General features: G+C 34.9%; 2 protein-coding genes across 7 annotated transcripts in view; one reads left to right on the forward strand and one right to left on the reverse strand.

Moving 5' to 3' along the window:
- LOC109111664 (choline transporter-like protein 1) overlaps positions 1-3,923 on the forward strand; it is a 29,057-nt gene extending 25,134 nt beyond the window's left edge. For 4 of the 6 annotated variants that reach the window (XM_042738084.1, XM_042738086.1, XM_042738085.1 and 1 more), the window contains exon 15: positions 1,354-1,831. In XM_042738084.1, the coding sequence (XP_042594018.1) occupies positions 1,354-1,689 (336 nt within the window). In that variant the 3' untranslated portion in view covers positions 1,690-1,831. Of the gene's footprint in view, positions 1-1,353; positions 1,832-3,015 lie in introns of those variants that run through there. The other 2 variants (XM_042738087.1, XM_042738088.1) reach the window with 2 other exon arrangements.
- On the reverse strand, positions 1,823-21,268 carry LOC109097040 (TBC1 domain family member 2A-like). The gene is made up of 14 exons (XM_042738082.1): positions 21,020-21,268; positions 19,375-19,522; positions 17,003-17,126; positions 15,012-15,121; positions 14,737-14,930; positions 14,272-14,655; positions 13,633-13,743; positions 13,162-13,334; positions 12,485-12,985; positions 10,976-11,096; positions 10,622-10,807; positions 10,253-10,374; positions 9,075-9,270; positions 1,823-1,946 (listed from the first exon to the last, which is right to left on the reverse strand). The coding sequence occupies exons 1-14, from the start codon at positions 21,140-21,142 to the stop codon at positions 1,914-1,916; spliced, it is 2,526 nt and encodes an 841-aa protein (XP_042594016.1). The 5' UTR covers positions 21,143-21,268; the 3' UTR covers positions 1,823-1,913.
- Between the last annotated feature and the right edge of the window lie 987 nt (positions 21,269-22,255).

Genomic DNA, 22,255 nt, shown 5'->3' on the forward strand with positions numbered 1-22,255 from the left:
AAAGGTTGTAGCACAGCAACAGACTTTGGAACATGTCAGCTGTTTTCTTTCTCAGGGCTGTTTTGGGTAAAAATATCTGTGCAGTCTGCACTTACTGGCTCCATTTAGCACGTTTTCATTGGGAAAGCTGTTTTCCAGCTGCATGCTGAGGAACTGTAGCCTAGACTGCATGAAAATGGTCTTCTGGTGGAAGGAATGTGGAATAGAATTTGCAATTGTTATGAAAGTTGCAGAAGTGATCTGTTATTGATGACACATTTATTTTACACAATCATCATTCTGTAAGGAAAAAGATGAAATGATGATTTGGTTAACAGGAGAAATTACGCTAAAAACTTGTAATAAATCGAAATTATAATAAAACAAAGATATTAGTGCGTGTTTTACAAGAAAATACTATTTCTACTTTGAAAATTTATTACACATTTCATTCAGTGTGTTACTTGCCATTTCTTTGTAATTAATTTGTACAATTTTTTTTAGCACTTTCTGATGGAATTTTTTCTAAACCAATATTTTGTTTCCAGTGTAAACGCTTTTAAAGAATTACTTTTTCAAAATTTCAGATTTTCCAAATAAAATCTCTTACTGTAAGCATTTCTTGCAAGGCATCAAACAGACATTTTTTTTCTTAAATTAAGCTTTAAATACATTTAGACACATTTTAAAACCATTGCATTTTAATAATATTTTTTTATATTCCCCCAAATTATCATCAGATAATGAATCCAGATGTTTTACATTTTGGATGTTTTTAATTAAAGAACAATTCCAATTATTTTCAATGGATATTTATGTATTTAATTTACACATACCTATATGTGTATTTATACATGTTGATATTATGTTCTGTCTTTAATTTATAGTGATTAAAAAAACATTTACAGTAAAAATTGCAATAAAAAATTACGCATATAAATACTGTTTATGTATGTGTATATATATATATATATATATATGTGTATATATATATATATATATATATATATATATATATATATATATATATATACTTTTATATTATATACTGTTTATATAATATTCATCTACAGTATTTTTTTCTGCCAGTATGAGATTTTTTTTTTCACATTACAGTAATGGGAATTTGGAAATGTGCATAATTATCATTTAATGGTCTTAATGCTTCTTACATAAGCTAATAATCTTTTATTACTTTAGGGGTGAGTACTTTAGGTGTTATTTTAGGGTGAGATATGATTTGCACATTCACCCAAACGTACTGTGGCAGAGATAGTGGGTTTCAGACTAAGAAATCAAACCTAGTGTGACAGCAGCCTCTAGGAAGCAGCTGTACTGGACTATAGTTTGATTTATTACTTTCCTCTCCTGCAGGAGTTTGTGGAGAACAGCAGGAGGTCAATGGCGGTGGAGGAGCAGGGCCGCAGCAAGCGTTCCCGTCCCAAGGAAGAGGTAGAGTTGACGGAGGTTAAGGCCATGGTGAGTGGTGACGTGGGCGTGGCAGGGGCGGAGTGGCAGGCCTTGCAGGAGTTCCACTTGTACTACCTGCTGCTGTGTGTGCTGATGGACTGGGTCCTGTCGGAGCACACACTGGTGCTCTGCCTCACACAAGACATGATCATCTTCCTGTCTGTCTGCCTGCCCACCTCCACCCTCTTCTTCCTGGTCACATTGCTCCAGAACACGCCGGTGGCTGCTGCTGCATGCTGACTAACGCTTCCTCACCTCCTTCACCCATCTATCATTTCATCTGTCCTTTAGTGCATCGCACTAACAGAGCATGAACTTCTGTTTTTCTGTGGATTATTATTATTTTTTCATCTGTTTTTTCATTCCATTCTTGCCTCTTCTTTTTTTATTGACTGTCTTGAACTCATATGGCAGCTATAAACTGTACTGTACTTTTTATCCGTTGCCTTAAAATCACCATGTTGCTATTTGGAGGAAAGATAATTGAAACTGCCAAGCTAGAAAAACAAGAGATAGCAAATAAAACAAAATAACTTTTTTAAAATAAGTGGGTCAGGAAGAACACAGTTTGTTTGGTAGCATAAGATTAGGGCTGACTGTATAATTAAATATAAGTGGGTTAACAATAACACAGTAGCAAAAGGGGCTCAGGAAGGTTGTTTATATGACAGTTAGTATGACGTTCCTCTAGACTTGTATAATTAATTTCCACAATTCATGCTTTATTTAAATTAAAAACCCACAAAAAAAACGAAAAAATTCATGGTTTATTTAAAGGGATAGTTCACCCAAAAAAGGAAAATTTTGTCATTAATTACTCACCCCTCATGTCATTCCAAACCCATAAGAACTCCGTTCATCTTCGGAACCAAATTAAGATATTTTTGATGAAATCCGAGAGCTTTCTGAACTTGCATAGACAGCAATGCAGTTGACACGTTCAAGGTCCAGAAAGTAGTAAGGACATTGTTAAAATAGTCCCATGTGACATTAGTAGTTCAACCATAATGTTATGAAGCTACAATAATACTTTTTGTGCACACACTGGGTTCCACTTTCATTTGATGAGCAAAAACATTCCAAATGTCTGCTATGGGAGTATGTATGTTTGGTAAACGGGGAAACAAAATTCAGCAGAAAGGGTGGATTTTTTTTTTATGGCAACAACAAATGGACATGTTCAGTTATCCACTGTAAATACGTCTGTTATTCCACTCAGCTGTACACAAAACTAAATGCAATTGCTTTAGAAATTCATGATCATTTTTAAAAGTGCACATTTGTCAACTACCCATATACTTTCCATGTTTCTGAAATTCTGTTACTATGAATAGTGTTGATGTGTATTGGGGCTGAGAATCTGGTTTCAAGACAGCCTTTAACATCCATCATAACAGCCTCTCCATATGCATGGATATGCATGCTTCTCACACCTGCTTTTTTCTAATGCATTCTGCTGCTTGAAATTGATTGAAGTGGACGAACTCCTCCAGATCCAGATGAGTTGATTGGTTGTTGGTTTGTTTGGGAGTAAATAAGACTAATAACCCTTTTTCTTTCCTGTAGGCTCCCGGGACAAGCTCTGCTTGACCAAAATCAGCCCATGGGACTTTTTAAAGACATTCCAAAATGTTTATTTTTACCAATGTGTAACATGTTTACTATGGTTTCACTCCAGGGAATACAATATTTTAATAAGAAACTGTAAAAAAATGAAATAACAATGTAATGAAGCACTTTATATTGGAGCGCTGCATATTTTAAAAAGCCTGATGCATTTTTTCGTAGTGATGTCCTTTTTATAAGACTAAAAAAACCCAGTTGCCATCTAGTGAAACACAGTATTAATAATGTCTAGAATCACTGTTTTTATTATGTCAATTTTTCATAAGAAACCTTTTTTTTAATTTATGAGAAACCCACATACTGCAGTGCAGCACTTGTTCTTTTTGTTTCATTTAATTCAAATAATGAAACATTTACGCTTTTTATTTCTTTATTTTCAGAAAAGAAAAAAATGCTTGGTTGTGTTATTTTACTAAAATAACGTTACCATGCCTGAAATGAGGGTATTGTCCTTGAATTTAACTTGTGTGTAATAAGGTTGGTTGGTTTCCCTCCAATGGTGGTAATTTTAGTTTGTTTCTGAGTTGTGATAAAACTGTAAAAGTCAAATTTTCCTGCTGTGACTGTTAGTGCTGATAGAAACTGGGTCTGGTTACCTTAAACTGGGAGGAAGACATTAATGGTTTCTGACTACGATCCACAGTTGATATAACTGTGAGTATGAGTGACATTACAACAAAAAGCACATGCAAACAACAAATAAAACAAACAATAACAGTACAGTTACACTACAAGACGATTTGAATGTTTTTGGAAGAAGTCTCTTTTGCTCACCAAGGCTGCATTTATTTGATAAAAAATATAGTAAAACCAGTTATATTTAAATTTATTCCAATTTAAAAGAACGGTTTTCTATTTTTATATCTTTTAAAATAGAATTTATTCTTATGATGAATTTTCAGCATCATTGCTCCAATCTTCTGTTAGAAATCATTCTAATATGCTGATTTGATGTTCAGGAAACATTTCTTCTTTTTATTGTTGTGCTGCTTAATTTTGTTGTGGAAACCATGATTACATTTGACAAAGTTTCTTGATTGATGAATAGAAAGTTCAAAAGAACAGCATTTATTCATTTTTTTTTATCTAATCATTGTATCTAATTCAAACCTTTTGTATAGTAGTGTATCATGGTTTCCACAAAAATATGAAGCAGCAAAGCCTGTATTCAACATTAATAATAATAATGAGAAGTTTCTTGAGCAGCAAATCAGCATATTAGAATAATTTTGGAAGGATCATGTGACACTGAAGACTGGAGTAATGATGCTGAAAATTCAGCTGTGCATTACAGTAATACTATATTACTTTTTAAAATGTATTAAAACTAGTAATATTTTACAGTATTACTGTGTTTAATGTGTTTTTAATCAAATAAATGCAGCCTTGGTGAGAATAAGAGATTCTTTACAAAAATGTAAAATTCTAATAATTCCAAATCTTTGATGTGTACCTTATCTTCAGAGCTAATTCAAAACAATTCATCCTTCAAAGAAACACAAGGCTACTCTTGTTCATAAATCAGCAGCGGGGCAATTCTGGTGCTGCGACATGTCTTGGAGATTGTCTTTGGTTGTTAAAGTAACATGACTTTGCCTCAGTCAACAGAAATTAAGTGCATGAGCATCCCTGATGTTGATCCACAGCATAAAGTACTGATCTCTGCTTGTGTGCGATTCTTCATCTAAGATGTCTAGGGGCACCGACATTAATATCCGCATCAAACTTAAGTCTTCCTACTCATGCAAAGTATTTTGAAAGGAAACAGTTTTATTTTCTGTTAGTGCAGTGGAAGAGGAGAGTCGCATGAAACTTTGTGCAGAACCAGGAGTGAGTCGCATGAACACAACTTTGCAGAACAGAAACAGTCTCCTAAAGCCTTAACCACAGGGGTGGCCAACCCTGTGATCGAATGTCCTACAAAGTTCAGCTCCAACCCTAATCTGAAGCAACTATTACTTCAGGCTAGTTAAAAATTAAAGAGGTGTGTTTTGTATTAGAAGCAAAAATGCAGGACAGTCGATCGCCTAAGCAGGGTTACCCCTGCCTTAAAGGGGGACACTCCACCCCAAAATGAAAATTGTCATTAATCACTTACCTCCATGTTGTTCCAAACCCATAAAAGCTTTTATGGTCTTCGAAACACTATTGTTGTGACTGTCCCATAGAGTGCCAAGTAAAATACACTGTCAAGGTCCAGAAAAGTATAAAAAGCATCATCAGAATAGTCCATCTGCCATCAGTGGTTTAAAACCAAAATTATAAAAAGACAAAAACAATACTTTTTCTCCAATAAAACAATTTGTATCTTCTGTGTCAGTGTAGTGCCATTTTGGAGAATCTGATCTGTACACAGGCAGCTTACGCTCTTCTGCGTCAGCTGCGCCACAAGGATACGTTTTCTACATATTTACGCTTTGATTTGAAAGAAAACAGCGCATCCTGTGTCGTGGCTGACACAGAAGAGCATACGCTGCCTGCGTTCAGCTCATATTCTCCAAAATGGCACTACGCTGATGTGGAGTGACACAAAGGAGACAAATTGTTGAATAAAGTCATTATTTTTGTTTTATTTGCGAACAAAAAGTATTGCCATCGCTTCATAACGTTACGGTTGAATCACTGATGGCAGATGGACTATTCTGACAATGCTTTTCATACTTTTCTTGACCTTGACATTGTATTTTACTTGGGCAGTCTATGGGACCAGTCACAAGCCTTCCGGTTTCTCGTTTTCATCCAAAATATCTTAAATTGTGTTCCGAAGACGAACGGCGCTTTTACAGGTTTAGAACCACATAGGGGTAAGTGATTAATGACAAAATTTTCATTTTGGGGTGGAGTATCCCTTTAAACAGATCTAACTATTCACAGTAATTTAACTAACCCATGGAATGCCAGAATGTTTTCAGTCTGGCTGAGGAGAATATATATAATTTGTTTACGCACAGAGAAATCTGCAGTGCAGTCTATTGGTTTTTGTTTTCTAACAAATGTCAGATTTAGCTAAATCGATGTGTGCAGTTTTGTATGGATGTTTTGAACGTCATGTTACATATTGATAAATATTGACTGAGGAATTTTTTTTTTTTTCCTTTATCATTTTTATTCCATGTTTTCGTGTCTTGCATTGGAGGGAAATGTTAATTATCTTAAAAGGAGGAGATTTTTGGGGGGAGAGGGTTCAGAAATGAACATTGTATCTATGAGATATTATGAGCATGAATTAAGAAAAAAAAGAGATTTAACATTTGCCACACAAAATTTATGCTGAAAGCATGTTAAATATTGCACTAAGATGGCATACATTAAACACAGAGATGAATTAATGATAGCTGTAAAACATTTATAGTTCAAATCGTCTTATATAGCGCATTCAATATAGAGATGTTTCATAAATGTTTAAAGAAAATCTTCTCTGTCAACAAAATTGTCTTTTAAATGCTTGACGTTGCAGTTTCTGGTTACGCAACCCACAGTTTTATCAGGTAACAAACTTGATGACTGAACAAGTAGGTTGTGTTTTCAAGATGAACGGTGGAACTTGCCTTTTAGGGTGAATCTCACAAAAACGTCACCCCAAAATCAAAAGAAAAAATGTTTTGCATAAAGAAAATTAGAACCATTAAGGTTATTTGTAATTGTGACATTATTTACATGAAAATCTGAAGGGAAATGTGCTTAATTTTTCACTACTGTAATTATTTTAAACAATTGTTTTGCCTAATACTATATTATTATTACAAAATAATTTTGTGTAATTGAACAAAATGTATGTAATTTAATTTAACAGCATTAAAATACAATTTAAAACACACACACACACACACACACCTATATATTACAGTACATATACACTACAATGCAGTAATGATGATTGTGCTTTTTTTTTTTTTTTTTTTAAACAATAATGTCAACAATGCAAAAAGGAATCTAAAAATGTTTTATGCAAAAAAAAAAAAAAAAAAAAAGGTTTTGTGAGATACATCTTTTGATGCTGAACTAAGATCAGCTAAGATCGTTTTTTTGGACTCAAAGGGTTTGAACTTAGGGATTTGGACCGGAAAACTGAACTTACAATGAGCATTTACTGCCTGAGAAGGTTTTTTTTTTTTTTTTTTTTTTTTTACAGACTCCTGTGTCATATTCACTTGAACAGGATCTTTTTGGCCTCAGACATCGGCTTTGGCTCACAACTCCACTTTATATTGCCAAATGTGCACAAAAGGAAATGTAAGAAGTGCACAAACTCTCTCTTATGCTACCTGGTGGAAAACCGGTTGGATTTTTTTGTTCACAGCCTTTTTCTTCTTTCTCTAAATCACTGAAAGCATCTCAGTAACAGCCGTGACTTCTCTAGTCTTGTCAGTGTGTATTAGAAAGAGACAGATGAGCTGTGCTTAGAGACAAGCTAGTAAACCCATAACCACTGTATACACACACACACATGACCTGCATGCTCCTGACCTGGGACTTTTCTAACTCTTTAAAACAATGAGCCATTTTTGTAGGAACGTGAACTGTTTGGCATTAGAATACATGTGACTTAACACTGATAGAACAATAGCTTTATTATGCGACAAGCCACTGTTTTTATTTTGTTTTTGTTTTTTTCAAGATGAGATTGTGAGGCTATTTCTCTTCATTTTGGGAAACTGTGCTTCTGTTCATGTCACACGGGGGAATAGGCCGATTTTGTTATCGGATACAGTCATGGATGGGCAATACATCAGTTTACTCCTCTGGTGTGATATTAGCTATTAGCTCTTACCTACAGTAAAGTTGTTTGTAACACTGAACTAAGTTTTTGTTGATTTGTTTAATTTTTATATTTATGATTTCATACGTATCCTGTTTTTTAAAGTAATAAAATGGGGGTTAAAAAAGGATATTGTTTCTTCAGATGTGTCCGATGTTCACCCTGGATTTTCTTCAATATGAAGACAAACTGAAGTGAAAGTTTCTTTTTTAAAGTTTTTTATTATTATGTGCATTTTATGGCATACCATATTAGTCTGTGAACTCTGCATGATGCTGATAATATAGGCATGCATGTGATATATATACAGTAGAAAATCTATAAAAACTAAAAAAAACTAAACAAAAACAATAAAACACTCCAATTTAAAAACAAATCTATGCTGAAGAGATTACATGTACACTACCATTCAAAAGCTTGTGGTTGGTAAGTTTTCTAAAAAGTTATTGAAAAAAGTCTTCGTCTCATCAATGCTGCATTTGTTTGATAAAAAATACAGTAAAACAGCAATATTGTGAAATGACATTACAATGTAAAATACCCATTTTCAGTTTCAATATATTTTAAAATATAATTTAATTGCTGTGATTGCAAAGCTGAATTATTTAGCATCATTCTAATATAGTAATTTGCTGCTAAACATATTTCTTATCACTGTTATAAACAGTTATGCTGCTTAATATTTTAGTGGAAAACTTGACAAGCCTTTATTATCACTTTTGATCCATTTAATGTGGCCCTGCAGAATTGAAGATTTAATTAATTTATAATTATACATATTACTGACCCCAAACGTTTGAACAGTAGTGTAGTTGCACATGCATATCAGTCCAAATAAATAGGACTTCAGCATGCCCAATACTAAGATCAGTGCTGCTTTTTTGCTGATAAAATGATTTTGGTCAAACCATTTATGCAGTGTCTTTGCTATCATTTACTCACCTTCATATCATTCTGATAAAAGCACTAAAAGTAGCTGATGGAAAGATTTGTTTTTACAAATGATGTTTGTGTTTGGTCTTTTCCTCATCATATATTAGCCACCCATTATATAGTTAATATGGTTAAATAGATTAATTTATTGTGCCATCTCCATTCACTTGATAAAGAACTGATACTTGTGGGTTTGGAACAACATGAGGGTGAATAAATGATGAGGAGTTCTTTTTCTTTAGTGTTTCTCACTCAGCATTCAAGGCTTCAGCACATGCATCAAAAGCTTATGTTTGATGTCTTATACCTCCTCTTCATCCTCACTAGCCAGGGTGTCCAGCTCTTTGTCTTTGCACTGGACTTGTTCAGCTCTGTATGCTTTCCGTAATTTCTCCAGTTCTTTAATCTCAGCATGGAGGCGTTCCAGATGTGCAGCGCGCCGGTTCTGTAGCAGCTTCATGGGCAGTGGATTCATATCGTTGAAGGCAATGCTTGTCAGCTTCCTGGGGACAAGAAAGATGAGGTATATTGGGATTGAAACTCCAGTGATGAATTAGCTGCTCTGTTTATTTCCTGCAGAAACCTGCGGTTTGGAAAAACTCTCCCCAAGCCAGCTTTTCCTCATTGTTTTTTTGAAACGATGCCATGCACTGGAAATAGGAGTGAGCAGGTGTGTGCACACAGTATCAGGGGCATACTATTTTAAAATAGCCACACCACAGAAGCATCTGACCTATATTCTGTTTCTAACAGATGCAGGCTGCTTTGTTTTTAATAATACACAGTGAATTCATACATTGTCAAAAATAACTACACCAAAAAAAAACATACACATACAAAAGCCATTTCAAGTTTGATTTTTTTTTTTATATATATATGTATGTGTATATATATATATATTATATATGTGTGTGTGTGTGTGTGTGTGTGTGTGTATATATATATATAAAATAAAATTTGTGAAAAATATTTTTATAAATTTAGATGGACTAATATATACTATTTAAATCACAATTGTAAAAAATATTTTGATTATGCATGAATGTTTTATAGTTTTCAATAATTTGCTTGTACATAATTATAACTCTTTTTAAGTGTGTAAAACGTGCTCTGGTTACAATGCTTATTAATATATTGTCCTTTGTTTCTTATCATAAACACATTATAATACCTGCTGATATCTTTACAGAGAAAAGTCTTTTAGAAAAGACTTTTGGTAAAATTCATAATACTCCTTCAAAGTTGTAACCATGAATAATACATTATATCCTATAGCACAAGGCATGAATAAATTTACTGTATAATTCTTTAATACTTTTAGAATGCATCGTATGCATGATAATATTAAAATTCCATACTGTAGAATTGCATGTTAGGTCATTATATATATATACTGTATTCTGTATGTATATTTTATGTTACTCTTGCTCTTTTTTTCACACTCTGTACATTGTTCTCTCTTCCATTTGTTATCCTTCATCTTACCTTCCATCTGCAATGGTGTAGGGGAAGATGCGGAGATACTGGTACATCTCAACACTGTCATTGATCTTTAAGATGATTTCCTCTTTGTATTTGAAAAGAGCCAATGCATAGCGAAATATCACCTGTGAGACATGAATGAGGGATTTGGTTCAATATTGTGTCCTTGTATTTGGCCTGCAGGCTTGTAAATTTTGTGAAAATGATGGGAAATGTAGGTCTTTTACACAAGTGGATAAGGGGCAAAATGAGGGTAAATCATATTACAAACAAAACTGTCGCAAAATATTCAGTGGAATATCCAGAAACCTCAAACTATTAGAGACCCAGCTATTGATGTATACAGCATCTCCCCAGAATGCTTTACGGTACCTTGATGCCCTCATACAGGAAGGCGTCCCATACTTTAAACAGTATGCGTGCAGGCAGACTCTCAACGAACAACACCAGAAACCATTCAACAGTGATGAGTGACACGTCTACTTTTAGCGCTTCCAGATGAGCCGTGAGTCGAGGCAGCTTCTCAGACATGAGGTCCTTTAGCACACGCTGGTCGGCCTGGAGAGATTGGAAGAAGAAAATCAAAAATATTTCAATACTTGCTTCCAAACATTTAAAAATGGTCATGTATAATAGTTTGAGACCATACTGAAAATCTGGGATTGTAAACTAAATCTGAACCATTCAAATAAGCAGCAGGTTTTAGGATTAATGCGGAGTTCCCACCTGACAGCCCACCAGGTCTTTAGTGTAGTAATGGGGGGGCATGATGTAGTCCACAATCACTTCCAAGCACCAGAAGGCATCTTCCTCGTCCTGTAATATCAGCAGAGCAATGGCTGCCAGTCTGCACACAGTGGCATCGATGGTGTTATTTACCTTTCTTTTTGCATATAGATATTGTGGCCCTTACAGTAAACCTACACCTAACTCTGTTTGGCCTGTAAGCAGGGTTGCCAGGTTTTCACAACAAAACCCGCCCAATTGCTACTGAAAAAAACTAGCCCAATCACGTTTCGCGGGGAATCCCCTTATTAAAAATCGCATTCCGGTGGGGTAAAATACACGTTTTTGGTGGGGTCGCATGTTAGGGGCTAAATATCACGTTATTGAGGTCGCTAAAACCCGCGGACATGAAAAACAACCCACGACAACAGTGTAAAGTAGCCCAATTTGGCAACCCTCCATCAGAATGTTGTTGATCAACAAGTGACCAGCAGATGTCAGTACAATACATGTTATGGTATTAAATCGTTAGTATGCAGTGTTCAGCATGGCAGAGGAGGCAACTATCACTCTACATGTCATTTCTGTCACTTACCACATAGCTTTGGTTAGAATTTTGAAATAAAGCATTTTTAAGCCATATTTTACCAGATTAAGCAAAAAAGTTGTGTATTTTATATATTAACATTTAGATTTAACATTGAGATTTATGTTCAATATTTGAACTATTTAAGAGTAGTTGAGAATCTGAGACCACACTTAAAATCAGCAAGCTTCAATTATTTAATAAATAAGATACTGACTTCTTTCAAAAATTATATTTTACATTATATAAGATATTATAAACTATAACTTTGAAATAAATATATAATATATTTAATACATTTTATATTTAAAAATACATTTAAAGTGGTTAGTAGTAAATTTGTCAAAATTTGGCACTTTTTGTTTTTTGTAACATGTATTATATAAAATTATAATATTTTTATTTTTATGTAAATTTGTTACTCTGGACCACAAAACCAATCATAAGTCACATGGGGGTTATTTGTAGCAATATCCAAAAATACATTGTATGGGTCAAAATTATTGATTTTTCTTTTATGCCAAAAATCATTAGGATATTAAGTATAGATCATGTTCCATGAAGATATTTTGTACATTTCCTACTGTAAATGTATCAAAAAATGAATTTTTGATTAGTAATATACATTGCTAAAAACTTTTTCAATTTTCAAACAAATTTGAAGGCGATTTACTGAATATTTAAATTTTTGCACACTCAGATTCTAGATTTTCTAGTTGTCAGCCAAATATTGTCCTATCTTAACAAACCATACATCAATGGAAAACTTACTTATTCAGCTTTCAAATTATGTATAAATCTCAGTTTAAAAAAGCTGACCCTTGTGACTGGTTTTGTGGTTTGCATTACTTGTACTACTCACATTAGTTCAATCACCTCTAATCAAAGCCAGTTCTCTTTTTATGTCTATGGAGGCTAAATACCTGTTGAGTCCCTGCACGTAGCCGATGGTGGGGTTTTGCCAAGAGAACGCCTGCAGAACTCTCTCCAGCTTCTGAATCAAGGGGTTTGAAGGAGGGGAAAAGTATTGATTGGAGGTCAGCGTACGATCCAGGTCCAGCTGGATTTGTCTGGGCACCAGGTGAGGCGAGGTTCTGCTCTTCTCGCACAGTTCTTGATAGCAGTTGGGATGACGCTCTTTTAGAGACTTGGTCCTAGTCTGTATCATAAAGCGCCAAACCCTCGCACGGTACTCGCGTGGTAAGCCCGTCCGGAGGAGATTCTTTAGTTCTGTGGATGAAGACAGTTCTCCTTCAGCCCGTCCAAACAGGAGCTGAGCGCAACGAGCCAACAATGGCCCGTCGCATTCCTCCTGGTTCAGCAGGGTTTGGGATCGGATCTCCAGGGCCTGGATCTTAGCAAGGAGCTTCAGGTCTTCAACTTTGTAGTCCATTGCAATCCTAAATCCATATTCATCGTAGTCCCTGTGGAATGTCGGGAACTGTGAGTTCCAACATAAATAGAACTCTGACAAACATTTATATGGGAAAATGTTTGTGATTTAAGGCCTGCTGACAGCAAGGCTCCACAGACGAAAAGAACAGGCTGAATAAATGATGATAGAATTTGTATTTGGGGGTAAACGGATGGGACTGTTTACCTGACTGAGTTTAGTTTGACGGCAGTGCTCAGGTCTGCCCGAACTGCATCCTTAACCACCTTCTTGACCGCTTCTCTCTGCTCTGGATTCAGTTCCTTACTCTCCTGGAGCTTCTGGAGGATTCCTAGGTATCTGCTTTCCTTCTGACAGCTATTGGCCTCCAGAACAGCACACTGGCACACACAAAGTAACACCACTTAATCCAATTTTCAAACACTTCTTGATGTTTATCATCTCAGATTACCATCGCAAATGGCTCTGACCACCTTTTAAGTGCTTATATTATAAAAATTTAATTTCTCTTGATCTTTTGATATGGAAGTGAACACACTCTAAATTTCAAAACACTATTCTCTCAATTCATGAAGAGCCATTTAGTGTTTAGATTAGCCAATCAGTACAAAGGGTAAAGACAGTAGCAAAAATGTGTCTGTTTCTGGTGCTAGAAACCTTGACTGAAAAATAATTTACCTTTACTATCAGACTTTGCTCCTGTTCGCAACTTTTTCTCCAAAGTGTCGTCAGATGATAGATCTCAGAGTTTAGGTACTGGTTCTGAGTTTTATATGCCTTCAAATCATCCTGAAATAGAGATATGATCATGTTTGGGCTTAGAGTAAAGTTGCAATCATGCTTGGAGCAGTCATTTCAGAAGCATAAAATGCAATAAACTGCTCATAAATAATGCACATTTATAGTATTAGTTATATATTCTAAAGTTTGGGGTTGGTAAGTTTTGTTGTATGTTTTTTTTTTTTTATATAGAAGTCTCTTGCTGCATTTATATGATCAAAAATTCAGTAAAACAGTAATATAATGAAATATTATTACAATTTTAAATAACTGTTTTCTGTTTTAATGTATTTTAAAATGTAATTTATTCCTGTGATGGAAAAGCTGAATTTTCTATCTATCTATATGTGTGTGTGTGTGTGTGTGTATTATATATATATATATATATATATGTATATATACGTATATATATGTATGTATATATATATGTATATATAATAAAATAATACTGACAAAAAGAACAATATTTTTATGTAAATATAGAAAAATATATTGTAATATCACACATTTGTATGTAAAAATGCTGTATTTTCTCACTTTCAAATTCTCATTCTCGATTGTTAGCTGTTTTAAGGCCTCTGACTGCAGCCCATTGGTGCAATGCTGGTCTTCCCCAAAGACTACAAACTTCTCAGACAGCTTCAGTATCACTTCCTGTTTGGCCTGATTCTTGTGCATCAGGAGCTGGACACTCTCCTGGAGTTCGGCGATATGGGCGTCCCTCTGGTTCAGATCCCTCCGTAGGTTCTCGTTCTCCTGCTGCAGGGACTCCAGTTGGTCTCGCAGTTCGGCCGCTCGTCGCTCGCCGTGTCTGAGGAGCTCCAATCGCTCCTGCTCCCCCTCAGCGGCTAGAAACTGAGCACAGGTGCGCTTCTCTAGCTGAGCAGCTTCTAGTACCTTATGCAACAGCAACACCAACTCCTGACAACACATGCATATGTGATTTTCAGTTGATTCATCTTAAATGAGAAGCTGAAGAGGTTATTAACTTTCTCACTTTACCTTCTGCGCTTTGACCTCTTCTGCCAGGTAAAGTTTTTCATGTTGAAGTCGAGATGTGTCCTTGAGATCCAGTGATTTGGACGTTTCTTTGCTACTCTTTCTGACTGATGAAATGGTGGAGAGATCTTCCTCAGACCTGGCATTAGCAGGGGATTCTGGGCCTTGAGAAGAACTGGGTGTGGGAACCTCTAAAGCTGAGAAGGACGGTGGCCATGAGCATTTTAATTTGAAACAATTGTTTATTATTTTTCTAGTGAGAAAGTTGTGGCACTTACTGGATGTCTTAGATGAGGGTGTTTTTTGTTTGTCAGTTGGATCATCAATATGGAAGACACTTTGTCTAATTTCCTGTGAGTGCCGTTTACGGAAACTGTGCATTGTGTTCCTATAAATCAAACATAGAGAAACCACTGAAGAACTGATAACTTCATTTTTGGAAGAAAAAGGCGAGTACAAAACTTGTTGTGATGATGCTAAGTGTGTTGTAGATGGTTGCTAGGTGGCTTAAATTAACAGAGGACACTGTAGTCTATAGACATGTCTTAGGCTCTTTAATTTAAGTCTGTAGGGTTTAATTGCGCAATGCACATCTTATTAACCATCAGATAAATCAAAGTCTACTGGATTATATCTGCTAGGCCTGTAAATTATCAACAAGGCCTGTAAATTATCAACATGATCAAACTTTTCTGCAAAACCTGTTGTAAACAATCCACTACATTCCTTCAGTCATTTGATTGTTGTCTTCAAGTATAATTCTAAAAATGCTTTAAATGCTCCTATATCACACTGAGTCATAAAACCTGACTCTTTAAATATGATACTCAACAAAACACACACACAAAATTTTTCTGACTCTTATTTCATATGTCAGACTTTACATGGTTAAAAGTAACAGCACCAACTTCATGATTTGTATCATGCCCATAGCTCAGTTAATGAAAGTCAAGTGCTGATTGGTTAGTTTCAGTCTCAAACATAAGTACAAGTAACAACAACAACTATTAACAGGCTAACATGCACCCTTATATAATCATTTAAAATAATTAATAATTTTTGTCATTGAAGATGATGATGAAATAGTATTTGTCGTGATGTGTTTTATTCAGAAATAGAAGCAACTTCCCACTTTCATTGAGACAGATGTGAAACTAATATTACTTCCTAATCATATATTAGATAGGGCTGTGCAAAAAATCGAATACGATTTTCATGCGCATCTCATCAGTAAAGACGCTCCTGTAATTAGTAGTATATCTCCAGCATGTGCGTTCAGATCAGGGTTGCCAGGTTTTCACAACAAATCCTGCCCAGTTGCTTCTTGGTAATATTCACATTTTAGGGGCTAAATATCACGTTATTGGTATTGGGGTCGCTTCAACCCGCGAACATGGAAAACAACCGCAGACTTGGCAACACTGGTTGGCATTTACTACACAGAGCCGTAATTCACTGACAGTCTACACAAAATTGATTTTAAAATCGCAGGCGATTCTTTCTCGATTTTGAAAGCGATTTTGTGTAGCTTGTCGGTGGGCTACGGCTCTGTGTAATAAATGCCGCTCCACCTGAACCAGTGTTGCCAAGTCTGCGGTTGTTTTTCATGTCCGCGGGTTGAAGCGACCCCAATACCAATAACGTGATATTTAGCCCCTAAAATGAGAATTTTACCAAGGCAACCATGCCAAAAAACGTACATTTTAACCCCGGGATGCAATTTTTATCGCGGAAACCTCCTGGAAACGCGATTGGGCTAGTTTTGGACTAGTTTTGAGAAGCAACTGGGCAGGATTTTGTTGTGAAAACCTGGCAACCCTGATCTGAACGCACGTGCTGGAGATCTACTACTAATTACAGGAGCGTCTTTACTGATGAGATGCGCATGAAAATCGTATTCGATTTTTTGCACAGCCCTAATATTAGATAAACTATTTGGTACAATGCTCACATTATACATTGAACAAAAAAATAATCACTTTTTTGACTAATAATATAACAGATGTTGTCTAGTATGAGAATCCCTTATAAAACAATGTGGTCACTCCTGCGTATAATAAAATCCCAGGAAATGACATATATACTTGTGGGTCTGACTTCCTTAAAATAATAATTCTAGAGAAATGCAAAGAATTACAACACAGCTTTTGTTGGAAGGCACTGACGCAGACTGTTAGCGTGAACCATTTTTTCATTTTACCATTTTTAGAAATATCCCATCCATTCTGTGAGAACAGACAGAGTATACATCATAAGCACATGTACTCACTGCAGCTCAATTAGTGGATGTTTGATTGACATGTTGAGCGGGCTGTTTAATCCAGGTGCAGGCAGACTGGCTGCTTCTTCACCCACCAGGCCAGAAGGTGTCTTCACTATGGGCAAGAAGTCAGCTGTGTAATAGAAGGCAGAAAGTATGTTCAGCAAACCTACTGCGTTAAATACATCTGACAGACCAGTATAACAACATGCTTTCAGATAATGAGATTTTCTTGTTTCTTAATTGTTTGATAAGAAAACACAATTTTTTAAATGCTGAGATCACAGTAAGATTTTATGTTTTGGAAAAAAATCTCTTATGCTTAGGGCTGCATTTATTTGATAAAAATATAATAAAACTTTAATACTGAGAATTGTAAAATAACTCTTTTCTATATAAATATATATTTTAAAATGTCATTTATTCCTGTGATCAAAGCTGAATTTTCAGTATCATTACTCCAGTCTTCAGTGTCACATAATCCTTCAGAAATCATTCTAATATGCTGATTTGCTGCTCAAGAAACATTCTTTTTTTTTTTTTTTTTTTTTTAAAGTTGAAAACAGTTGTGCTGCTTAATATTTTTTTGTGGAAACCATGACATTTATTTTCAGGATTCTTTGATGAATATGAAGTTAAAAAGAAAACACATTTATCTGAAATATATATTGTATAATTGTAGTCACTTTTGATCAATTTAATAAATCCTTGCAGAATAAATGTATTAATTTCTTAATTTCTTAAAAACGAAAAATAATCTTACTGACCCCCAACTTTTAAATGGTAGAGTAAGACAGAAAATATAAAAAGCTTATGAAGAAAAATAAAGCTTATGCCAGTAAAATGATATTTTAGTTTTGTTTCTTTATCTTGCTTTACCTATCTCTTTTCTAATGACAGAACGAAACAATGTTGTTTAGCACAGGGTGGGGTACAGTACATGTCCCAGCATGCCTGGAATTTCTAATAATCACATAAGTACTGTTTAAAAGATCCATATGCTAACCACAAGCTAGCATTGAGTAAAACATAAATACATATCCATACTGTCTGTCTTTGTCTGATGATGAAATATTCCAGATTTTCTACCGATTCAGCCGCTCAGACTTTCACTTCCTCTTTTTCTGCATTTGACTCTCATTCAACAGCTGTTGCTTAATGCCTTAACAGCTTGCGGTTGGAAGGGGATGGCTGCGAATGTAAGTAATGAATGTGCTTTTAGCACGAGAAGCCCAACCCTGTATACTTGGATTCCTGGAAATGATCCATTTATGCATTGGAAATTATAAGAGACAGGGAACAACTTGCAATTAATTAATTAATTAATCCAGTTTTCTGGATACAGGTGGTATACACTAAAAAACAATAAGTATCAAACTACTGCTGCCACATTTCCACTTTAATTGCCAAAAGTTTTGGGTGCCTCAAAAATTAGTTTAAATTACATTTCAAACTTCATCAGCCATATATTATGTTTTTAGTGACCATGTGCTTTTATCATTTTCCATAGTTTATGTGAGATGTAGTGGATCATGAAAAAGAAAAGATGGATATCAATATCCATCCCACCATTTTTCCAGAACTGCTAAATTTTGGCTTGAAGTTGTGGATGATTAACAGTCCTGACATTTCCTGTCTACACACCCTCCTGCTAAGACAGATAACAGAATGAGTGTAGACAATACATGCACAAACTGGCTGGAGACTGTATGAGTCCTGATGATCTATCAAATTAAATATCTGAGAGAGCTTTTGCAGCCTAATCTGCTGCTTTCCTCCCTCTATCCTTGCCTCTGCTTCCTGTCTCCGTCTCTGCCCTGTGCTCAGAATAATGACAATAATGAGATTTACAAAAAAAAAAAACTATGAAGTTAAATGCAGAGACACATTCTGATAATAAAAATTTAGATACAAATGTGCTTATTTGTCTTGAAAATACTGTCACAATACAAAAAGGAAAAAGAAAAATGGTCCTAGAATATATTAGTTCATTGTTAAATGCTTTTGACATTTTTACTAGTTTTTAAATGTAATTTATTTTTAGTTTTAGTAATTTTAACAAGGCATCTTTTTTCATTATTATCTTACCAGTTTGAAGGTGAAGTCAGTTAAACAGTCAGTTAAAACACTATTTTGGTGCACAGATTCCAAGGCATTCTGGAATAACCCTAAAGATCTGACTGGTTCTAATCATCTTTCACTTTCTATTAACTTGGTATCACATGACTGGCCAAACAACTGAACTTTATTTGGAAAAAAATTAAGTGCATTCACCCTCTGATCCTATTTCATAGTGTCATTTTCATAATGTAGTAAATATCTTTTTTAGTTTTATGTAATCAATGTCGGGTTTCATTATTACTAAGATGTTAGGCTCTTACCATGGCAGTTGTTTGCTGATGGGCTGCTTTCCAATTTGTGTTTGTCTGGGCTGGATATGGACTTATGTTCAGCATGCTGCTCCCTGTATAACGTACGTTTCAACTGCAGCTGCTGCAACCAGTACATCTGGGCATCCCTGTTAGCTGCCTAAAAACAAAATCATGTTTGAAGACTGTTGAGAGGAAAGTATTGTTGTCTTACTCAAGAAGCTTGACTGTTATTCCTCCATACATAACCCTAATGAGTAACAGTCAAAAGAGAGACTCAAGGGTGAATATAATTTTAGAATTAAGAAAAAAAAAACATGACCAATGACCACTAATCAGAACTTTACACTTTATCAAAATGTGTACAGCCAGCAGCCTTTTCTCTCTGTTGATACTCTAGTATGTGGTGCGTGTAATATGAAGTGCAGTCATGTGATCACTGTGCTATTTTAAAGGCTGTCTGACCCCAAAGATAACAAGCTCTTTGGAGACAAAAAAGAAAGAAAGAAAGAAACGTTTAGATTCCTCCCCCCATTTATACCCTACAATCTCGTTTTTGGAAAGCAACTGACCTTTAGAATCGCTAATCTTAAATCAGTAATTGTCAATTTTTTATTTATTTTTTTTAAATCATAAAACATGCTTTCACTTTTTTTTTTTCCATGGGACATTCCCAGTTCAGTCCCTGGACTTTCCCAGTCACATTGGCATTTATTCAATATTGTTGCAATGAAGCACATATTCTTTCCAGTGCTCATTACTGTGGTGCAATAAATAAATAGTTAAGTGTTTATACATTATGACAGTATTTGATGTATTGTCTTCAATGTACAGTATGCTCATTTAAAGGAGTAGTTAACCCAAAAATGAACATTCAGTCATTAATTACTATTTTAACTATTTAACAGATTATTTTAATGATGTCCTTACTACGTTTCTGGTCCCTGAATGTGGTAGTTTCCTTGCTGTCTATGCAAGGTCAGAAAGCTGTTGGATTTCATCAAAAATATTTAAATTTGTGCTCGGAAGATGAATGAAGGTCTTACGGGTTTGGAACAACATGACAGAATTGTAATTTTTTGTGTGTGAACTATCCCTTTAAGTAATAAAACTAAAAAGTAGTTTTTAATGAGAATCACCTTTCAGGATAATGAGACTTACAGACAACTACAAAGTTAACTGCAGAGATAAATTCTGACAATACAGATTTGTGCTTCAATTTCAATAAGTTTTAGTAATTGTTATGTGCTGTTCTCATTTTTATTAGTTTTACTTTTTGTAATATATAAAGTACTACAGTTTTATATTTAATTGTCATTTATTTTCAGCTTTAGTTTAATCTTATTTGTTATTTCAGTAAGTAACCAAGGCAGCATTTCTAATTTTCCTTCAAGTTTTATCTAATGTTTATTTTATTTCATTTTGTAGTTAAATAAAATGAGTTTTAATAGATTTACTGTATTTAACAATAACAGCACTGAAATGGACTTAAGTTTCTTCATATAAACACTTATGTAAAATAATCTATAGTGGCCATGTTCATCTGAGAGATTTTTTTCACAATTACTGTACCAACCTATCCCAAGCTTGTCGCCCTTTGTTGCTTCACAATTCACAATTTTTTAATCTGTTATTTCAAACCATGTGATTACATTACCTTGAGAATGACAGTGCGCTCTGGTGTCTGAATGTGAAAGGTTCCCTCCTCTCCCTGCAGCGGGTAACTGAACGTGGCTCGAGACAGATCCACCTTACCCAGAGGATTGATATCCTGTGCCATACGGTAGTAAAACAACTGACAGCTCTTCTCCTCGTAGACAAACCAGCGGGACTTCCAGGCTTTGAGAGGTCCACCCTTCTTGTTGAGGTAGCCACATAGTTTAGTGCTGGAAGAACAGCATGTACCTCTGAGTCATTCAGACCCCCCGCCACAAACAGCAGCATGGATCTGGGTGTCATTCTTATCCTGAGCCCCATCTGATTGTCCCAAACGCTGTTGTTGGGTCTCCTCAGAGCCGACACACTCATCTGCAGGAGATACGTGCACATCCGGTGGAGGCGGCATGCTGGAGCTTCCATTGCTCTCCATCTGGTTATCTAAAGAGAATAAGTAACATCAGACAAAATGTTCTTCAAGTAATCAAATGACGTCTATTAGCTTAGCCACACCATAAAAATATGGCCATTTAGAGCTTCAGTAGAAGATATGTATAATACACTTTATATAAATATAAGGAATATAAATATAAACATTTGCTAATTTAGTTGTCATAACACAAGATGTAACATTATTAAAAATAATCCATCTAGCCACCCTACCTATATATTCTGTCATTGATTAATAATAATATATCATCTGATCTATTTTATTTTCTGTTATGCCAGTTTAGTTGAATAAGTAAATAACTAAGGACAAAGCAGAATCTTAGTAAAAGATTAATATGAACATTACATTTATTCTATAAATTACATAGCAAATTCATATATACATGTGCAATATTTTATTGACAACATGTCATAATAGCAACACTCTGAATTCAAACTGTATAATTTCAATCAATTAGTCTAAAATGTGCTGCTAAGTCATGGCATTATTGAATAATAACCCCCAAAATTACAAAATCTTCTTTACTTAAAAATAAAAACAATTTTTTTTACTCTTTAAGTCTAAAAACATCAGTATGCCAACAAATCCCTTATTACCAAATAGACACATAATGTCAAAAATAACTGTTTTCTAGAGACACAAAATTAAAGCAAATAACCTCAAAAGCTTTGAGGGGTCAAAAAAAAAAAAAAAAAAAAAAGAGGTGGGGTTAACTTGTCCTGGAGGGCGTCTTGCCCGATATTATCATACTTAAAGAAGAAGAAGCAGTAGCAGCATGGAGAACCA

The sequence above is a fragment of the Cyprinus carpio genome, chromosome B14 (genome assembly GCF_018340385.1).
Source record: "Cyprinus carpio isolate SPL01 chromosome B14, ASM1834038v1, whole genome shotgun sequence".
NCBI lineage: Eukaryota > Metazoa > Chordata > Actinopteri > Cypriniformes > Cyprinidae > Cyprinus > Cyprinus carpio.

Excerpts from the sequence above, each read along its gene's own strand:
- LOC109097040 (XM_042738082.1), bottom strand. The coding sequence starts at position 21,142 with ATGGCACAGGATATCAATCCTCTGGGTAAGGTGGATCTGTCTCGAGCC. Across the intron at positions 11,097-12,484 it reads TACGTGCAGGGACTCAACAG|ACTGGCAGCCATTGCTCTGC; the intron begins GTATTTAGCCTC and ends CACTGTGTGCAG. Across the intron at positions 1,947-9,074 it reads CTAGTGAGGATGAAGAGGAG|CTTGGCAGTTTCAATTATCT; the intron begins GTATAAGACATC and ends TTGTTTTTCTAG.